Raw genomic sequence first — 8,259 nt, 5'->3', positions numbered from 1 at the left:
GTCAGGTGATGGGCATCCCCCAGGAGGCCCAGCCATGCCACATCAGCTGGGCCTGGGGTGAGGAAGATGGGCTCTCAATTTTCAGCTATAGGTGAGAGGTTTGAGGTAGACAGAGGCCTTGCCACCAGGACAGCTGCGTGAGTGAGTACACACATGCTCGTGTCTGGGGATCGAGAGGGTGTAATGCCAGAGTGAGGACCTTCATCCGCAGCTGATTATGTTTTATTGGGAATCTATTTCTAGAACGAGGAGGTTCTGATTCAAAGCCTGGCTCCTGCTACTCTTGAAGAAACTACTTAGCCTCTCTATGTTAATGGAGATTAACTCATATGTAAAATGGTTTTAAAAATTGTACCTCCCTCATCAAACTTGTGTGAGGACCAGCTGGGTTAATATAGGTGGGGCAGTTAAAATCGTGCCTAACACACATAGCTTGATGTTTGGGCTGCTGCTTCTGCAGGATGATTTTGTGAAGTGACTAAAGATGTTGCATCAAGCCCAATTTTCCTGGGCCCAGAGATTCTTCAGGTGTTTTGTTTTCTTCAGGTCTTTGCAGTCTCTTTGTAAGACCAGACACTTAGGAGACACTAATAACTCTTTACACTTGATTGTATTGTGCTTGATAGTTTACTAAGCGCTGACACAATGGCCCCCTCATTCAGTCTTCACATCACACCTGTAAGGTGATCAGAGTTCTGTGTTGCGTTCAGAAGTCGGGACCCTCCTGCTCAGCACAGTGCCATGAGCTCCACAGGCACATTTTTTAAAAATAATAATAGTTTATTTTTACATCATTTTGTGCATTTTTCCATCTCAGTTGTAATCCCTGTGGGTTTCCCATCACCAAATCACCCATGTGCCATGACCATAGCATACCTCGTTTTTGATCCCATTCCCCGCTCCACCCCCATAAAATGTCTCTGGTATATAGCTGTTCATTATTATTGTTATTTTCTCGCCTCCACAGGCACACTTAAGGTCATCACAAGTTCTGAGACGCAGAACCCAGGACTCATGACCTTCCTGTCTCTCTGCTCTTGCCTCCACCATATTTCACTAAATGATGGAAACAGCTTTGAATTAAATGCAGTAGATTAGAAACAGCAGTCTTTGTAAATCAGAACCGTATTGGGTCTCCCTTATTTTCATTCATAGTGCCAAATGTTAAGAGCTGAGGCTCCAGACACAGGTCCTCTTGCCCAGGCCAGAGTCATGGTTTCTGCCACCCCTGTGGGTGACATGACCGGAGACCTGTTTGCCTTGTTGGTCTGTTGAGAACTGTGTGAGATCTAGAGACAGGTCCCTTGTATTTGAATCACATGGCAATGTCAGCAGTAATTGCCACCTCCTTAGTCAGCTTTTCCTTTTCAAACTTCAGCAGATGGATATCTGAGTTAGAAATTCAATTCTAGTACTTTCCCTAGAATGACAAGGTTTATGGAAATAATTGATTTTTAATAGAAAAAAATGGTGTTCTTTTTTAACTTTCTTGCCAAAGGTTTGGGAAGTGGCATTATTGAATGAGTACTTGTCACTTCCTCATTTGTATAATTTCCCTCTCTTGTGACCTAAGCATATGACTTTTACTGACTCAGGACAAGGATAAATCATTTGTTTTGAAATACCTGAAAAATAAATTCAAAGAAAATCATACTTGAGTCCCCTCAGATTCCTCCGCCTTCATATCCCAGTCTCCTGCCTGTTTTTCTTTCATGATTTTAGGGGATCAGGCAGGCTTGTGGGATTTGTATCTTGATGAGAGCACTGACACAAACTGACCCAGTTCCTTGTTTGTGTGTAGGTCATATGCCAACTGTTTCTGGAGCGAATTATGCTGTCACTTCTCTAGCTATTTTTGAATGGCTTTTCCATCAAGGTATCTTGAAAGCCTGGGTTGCTTTTCTCAATGACTGCAGGCACATGAAGCCTGTGCCCCAGCCAGCTTGGCAGTGCCAACTGGCTGCACAGACATGTTCACACTGCACCCTCCACCCTTCTCAGTTTTCTGACATCCTTGTGACTCTCATGTGAACAGGCTGAGTAACTCTTGAGAAATCTTGGCAATTTACATAAGAAGTTTAACATTTTTATTTTAAGATGGCTGAGGTAAATTTTGTTAGTTACCTTTTGACTTAGTTTGCTTTTCACTTATCAAGGTTTTCATTCATGATCTTCCTCCTTAGTGTCTATTGATGTCTATAGTTTTGTCTCTCTGATGATGTGTTGATATCAATTTATGTAAATATAACAGGAAATGTTCTTTCATTTTTAGAGCTTATGTATTTCCTTATTTCAGATGTTCAAGATGTGTGACTTCATAATTACAACCTTATACTTTCTTTTCTCTGTGATCCTTACTGATTTTTACATGGAACTATAAGTGTCCTCTTAATACTAATAAAGTAGCATGAAGTAGAAATCATGAACAGTAATTTCTGTTACTGCTGCACTGACAGTTCTATTTAGGGTTTTGGTCTGCTTTAATTCACACTTTTCAGAAGTTGAACTAACTAACCAGTGCCTCTTGCTGTTACTTCATTTTGCAGATAACACTGGAAGGTTCTGTAATGGAGTTAGAGTAGATGCCTTTTTTTTTTTTTTAAGATTTATTTATTTATACATACAAAGCTGGGTATAAGCCAGAAGTTCAGGAGCAGTGAGAGGATTCACCAGAGACAGTGGGGCACAGAATGGGCTGACTGACAAAGTACACTGCTGAGGGGAGCAGCAGGCGGGTCAGGAGAGGTCTGTGTGTCGTGTGGATCACCTCCTGGGCAGGGATGGAATTCATGCTGAAGTGGCTTTAGCTTCTTAGTGCTGTGCTTTAACCTGCTGCGTCACCAGGGAGGGCCTGGAGTAGATGCCTTTTGTTGTTGCTATTGGGCTTACCCTCGTGACCCTGAGGAATGAATTTTGTGTTGATTTTTTGTAGGTGTTGTCGCAGTCCTGTGTGTGGTATGGAGAGTGTGGAATTGCATCTGGAGACAAGAGGTATAATTGCAAATACTCTGGGCCACCAAAACCATTGCCAAAAGACGGGTATGACTTAGTGCAGGTAAGTTTGTCATCTGCACTGGGCATTGGGAACAAATGCTAATTGTTTAGCATAGTTAGCAATATAGAGCTTCTCTGTATTATAATTCCTTAAATATTGTAGGGTGGGGTGAGAGGTGAAAATAATAAGCCTATATCTTACCCCAGACTCTTATCTGTAGTACATAAGGCAGTGAAGTTTTAATGTTTCAAGGGCTGACTTCATGTCTTTCTAATAAAGTTTCCACATTAGGTTACTATTTGGGGACTGACCTTGGTTCCTCAAATGTTTTGCTTTACAACTTCTTCAAAATATATTAGAAGGCAGTTGTTTCAGGTGTTGAATTTCAGGACTTGAATGGACGAGGCTGCTAACCAGCTATATCGTGCTCGCCCTGTGTTCATTTTAGAGACTCCTGTTTTCCACCAAAGCCTGTGAACTTCGGCTGCTACCAGGATTCTGTTTTCTGTGATCCTTTTTTTTAACCATCCCTGAAAACATAGGGATAGCAGAAGTGACCTAAAATAATCAAGGTGAAAAGACTGATTTTAAAGGCTTAAAATAATCTTAAATTGACATGTTAGCAGTTCTTCCAGACTTGCTCCCAAAGTGACTAGTTGAAATAGTAAACAGCTTTCTGGTTGAACTTAAATGAAATACTTGAGAAGAAAGGATTGTCAAAGGAAAAGACAGAGCTTCCAAATAAAATAAGAAATGGAATATGTCTGCTGTCTCTATTTGTGATTCCCTAGTTTGTAGTTTTTTTAAGACATCTGCAAGAACTTTAAGCAAATGCATGTCATAACCTGTGTGTACCTATAAAGAGGAATAATGAATGAAACTCTTGTTTCATTGAGGCCTGTTTGTCCTTATTCTGCTATGCTACCCTGATACCTGTGCTTTCTCACCCAAAAGGAACTCTGTCCAGGATTCTTCTTTGACAATGTCAGTCTTTGTTGTGATGTTCAGCAGCTTCAGACACTGAAAAACAACCTGCAGCTGCCCCTGCAGTTTCTATCCAGGTAGGTTGGACTACCTGCCAGATGAACAGGAAAAAAAAAAATAGATTTAACGTCCTTGTTAACCAGTAACATTCTGATTTCCTTTAAAAAAGTCAGTTTTGGATTTATTGTAAGAAAGCAATCTTAAGACATCTCAGAAGTAAAGGACAGTGTCTGATAAGTAATCACTTTCAGTTTTCTTCCTAGTTATAGTCAAACTTGATTCTTGGGTTTCCTCTGAGAGAGCTTCACTCCAAAGGCCTTCTGCACTTTGGCCTGGCACCTGCAGATCAACTTCTCTGCGCTGTGGGGAGAAGTTCCTGGCGCTTCTGCTCAGGCCTCTGACTGAGACCCTCATCTGTGCAGTCTGCATTGCCTCTCTCGACATCTCTCTTGCTTTGCAGATAGTTCTCTCTTCCTGTGGTGACATGACCTGCCAGAGTCCCAGTCCTCTGGAGAGTTGGCATTTGGTCACTGTTAATGAGCGTGGTCTGGCATGGTTGACTGGTGTTTTCAATAGTTTGCTCTCTAATCTGTTCCCTAGACCCTCTGAGCAGTGAGAAAGGTTATGTAATAGATGTTTTTCTCGAAGTGTATGCAGCATTTCTCAAGCCTGTAAAAGAAGAATCTGATGATGGTCTTTTGAGCAGAAAGTTCTCACTTTCTAAAGATTCCCACTGGTAGAGGTAGATGATGGCACATATGAAAATGGAAATGTTTTGTGCAGAAAACACAGCATAAGTCAGTATCCATGGAAAAATCCCTGCTTCTTGCCAGTTTAAATTGGCAATAGCAGTTTAAAACCATCCCTAAATTGTTCTTTCAGGATAACATGTAATATAATAATAGATCAAAAAATTAAGACCCTAGTCAGGCAGCATATTCTGTGGAATGGGTATAGGATGCTAATGGAGCCAAATTGGAACCACAATTCAGTGAAAAAATATTTATGTACTACCTACTCTTAGGTGAGTCATTATGGGCATAGACTTCAAAAGATAACCAAGTTATCAGAGATGTTACAGTTTTATTTATAGTAGAGAACTTAATAGATGGGCAGACTACACAGCTGTGAGAATTGATGATTATGGAGAGTCATGTAGTAACATGGAAAGAGGTTTGTAATTCATAAAAAATGATAGAAAACTGTGTGCCTCCGGAGGGATTTTTGTTAGGTAGGTGTCATTGTTCCTGTTTTTATCACAGCAAAGCATGGGATTACTGCAAGAGAGTCAGTGTGTCTTGCTCCTTCACTAGAGCAGAGACCTCTGCAGGCTGGGGCCACATCTTCCTTATTCTGTTTCATTGTGGTCCCTTGGACTGGAGTAGAGAGACAGCAATCTTGATTTGTTATGTTGCAAGAATATAAGTCTAATGAAGCAATAGCTTTTGTGGATAACAGTGAACCAGAGGAGACAGTTGTTTGCCATGTAACTAGTGAACATTAGAAGCTTCAACCTTGAACCTGAAGGACAACAGACAGCTGCTTGGTATCATGAAAACCCATGTGCTTCTGAAATGCTTTGGCCAGAGAAGACCTCTGCCGTTCTTTTTATCTTAAGTCAAAGGAAATCCTCTGGTGTTTAGAGAGGGCTTAGAAGATTGGTTATAAAATGATCACTAGGTTCGAAGTGAAAATTCTATCATGTAATTTTCATCTCATTTCATTCTTTTCCCCTTTGATTAAAATTATTGCCTCAATGCTTTAGTCTGTTTACTTTTAGGACAAAGAAAACATCTTTGTAAATTATAAAGTGCAGAATTCAAGGAAACATCTTTCTCTTTTTGAAATTGCATCTAGACAGAATAAAGGTCATAATTATAGTTTTTGAAAGTGGTATCTGTTTTAATATGTGGTTTTAAGTTTAGAATTGCTGGGTTTAATGTATCCTCCTGGGACTTCATTTGTCACTTTACAGTACATTTTAAAGATCGTTTCAAATCCTCTTTTTTGTTAACCCTATTATTTGTCACATCAAATACAATATAATTTACTTTTTCTTTAGATGTCCATCCTGTTTTTATAACCTAATAAACCTGTTTTGTGAGCTGACATGCAGCCCTCAACAGAATCAGTTTCTGAATGTTACAGAAACTGAAGATTATGTGGATCCTGTTACAAATCAGACGAAAACAAATGTAAAAGAATTACAGTACTATGTTGGGGAGAGTTTTGCCAATGGTAAGTAAACTTTTAATTATTCCTCTTCCACAGTTATTATCAGGACACGCATCAGGTTATTCCTTTTTGTTTTCCTCTCAACTGTGAAGTGACAGTTTTTGGTTCCTTTGATCATAAAATAAGATTTGTTACTTTGTTTGTATTCTGGAACTTGAGCTAAAAACTTATAAACAACCTCTGTGAATATTGGTTTAATTTTTCCTTGGATGTAAGCTGCCTTGTGGAAGTTTTAGTATGTGCAAGTTTACTTTTGTATGTTTTAGTGACCATTGGAACTTTGGTTATAGTGGGCATGAATTACTTCAAAATTGAGGTGAATGGGGTAGGAAAATGAAACTAAATGGCAAAGAAGAGAATATTTTGAATATAAAAAAAGGTCAACGGGAAAATTAAGTAGATGTAACAAATAGAAGAAAGAGTACCCCAACAAATGTAACAGTTTGAAAAAAAATTTGTGAAAATAAATGAAAAAATTCTGAAATAATAGGACACTGGGGGAAAGAATGAACTGATTAGAATTAGAACCAACTGCATCTATCAATGAGAAACAGTCTTTTAATTAATTGAGACATCAATAGCAGATTAGACATAGCTAAATTAAGAATGCCCAGGATAATCTATTCAATATGAAAGAGTAAGAATTTAGTCAAGTTGAGCAACTTACAAATTTAATTGCAATATCAAATTAAAAATGTGCCCCAAAATTTAATAGAAAAAAATTCCTATTCACAGCAATTTACCTGTTTACCTACTGCGGGACATTATGGTTGCTTCCAATTTGGCAATTATGAATAAAAATACTTTAAAAACCCATGGCAAGTTTTTTTGTGGACATACATTTTCTGCACTTCTGGGGGTAAGTGCCGAGGAGTGTAATTGCTGGATGCTAAGACGATTCTTAGTTTTCTGAGAAATTGTCAAACTGTCTTCCACAGTGGCTGTCCCACTCTGTGTTCCACCAGCAATGGTAGTGTTCCCTGCGGCTCCACGTCCTCACTTGGAGCACTTGGCATTATCAGCGTTTTAGATTTTGCACATTCTAAAAGGTGCATATGGAATCTCAGTGTAGTTTTAACTTGGAATTCCCTAAGCCATGTGACAGTAAGCATCTTTGGAAGACCTCAGTCCATGGATTAAGGCAGCATCATATTTCAGTCCTTTCTCCTTACTTCTCTGCTAGCCATGTACAATGCCTGCCGGGACGTGGAGGCCCCCTCAAGTAATGAAAAAGCCCTGGGACTCCTGTGTGGGAAGGATGCCAAGGCCTGCAATGCCACCAACTGGATCGAGTACATGTTTAATAAGGACAATGGCCAGGCACCTTTCACCATCATACCTATTTTTTCAGGTGGGGATAAAGACTCCCAAGTTCATTGTATTTATGCTGTTTTATTTTTTATTATTATTTTTAAAGATTTATTTATGCATACAAAGCTGGGGTACAGGCCAGAGGTGCAGGGGCAGTGAGAGGATTCACCAGAGACAGAATAGGGAGCACAACAGGCAGATCCATGAAGTACACTGCTGAGGGGAGCAGCAGAGGTCTGCCTTACCATGTGGGTCACCTCTGGAGTGGGGATCGAACTCATGCTGAAGTGGCTTTAGCTTCTTAGTGCTGTGCTTTAGCACACTGTGCCACCAGGGAGGGCCTGTGCTTTGTTTTAAGACCCAGGAATCTTACACTGAAATAGGAAGATAAACTCAGATAATTCAGTTTAAAGGAAACTCTTGCTGAATTTTCCTTCAGTGAGAGAGTAACTGGAGCACTGATCACATCATTTTAGGAGGCCAGGAGTGAGAGGGAGAAGAATTACTAGTTGAAAGAATAAGCTGGGTTTTTGTTATTTATTTATTTTTTAAAAGATTTATTTATTTGTGCATACAGAACTGGGGTACAGGCCAGAGGCTCAGGGGTGGCGAGAGGCTTCACCAGAGAAAGAGTGGGGAGCAGAACAGGCAGATCGAGGATGCACACTGCTGAGGGGAGCAGCGGGCAGGTCAGGAGAGGTCTGCCATGCCATGTGGATCTCCTCCGGGGCAGG

At 40.1% G+C, this 8,259-nt stretch overlaps 1 protein-coding gene across 2 annotated transcripts in view; it reads left to right on the top strand.

The window, feature by feature from the left end:
* The window catches only part of NPC1 (Niemann-Pick disease, type C1), a 45,826-nt gene that overhangs the window by 11,940 nt on the left and 25,627 nt on the right, over window positions 1-8,259 (top strand). For both annotated transcript variants that reach the window (XM_004683788.2, XM_012725873.1), the window contains exons 2-5: window positions 2,933-3,055; window positions 3,950-4,056; window positions 6,042-6,217; window positions 7,398-7,565. In XM_004683788.2, the coding sequence (XP_004683845.2) occupies window positions 2,933-3,055; window positions 3,950-4,056; window positions 6,042-6,217; window positions 7,398-7,565 (574 nt within the window). The remainder of the gene's footprint in view (window positions 1-2,932; window positions 3,056-3,949; window positions 4,057-6,041; window positions 6,218-7,397; window positions 7,566-8,259) is intronic.

This window comes from Condylura cristata, unplaced genomic scaffold, assembly GCF_000260355.1.
Source record: "Condylura cristata isolate star-nosed mole 26May11 unplaced genomic scaffold, ConCri1.0 scaffold00016, whole genome shotgun sequence".
NCBI classification, from domain to species: Eukaryota; Metazoa; Chordata; class Mammalia; order Eulipotyphla; family Talpidae; genus Condylura; species Condylura cristata.
Note: the sequence above shows the minus strand (reverse complement) of the source record. Positions and strands in the feature narration are given on the sequence as shown.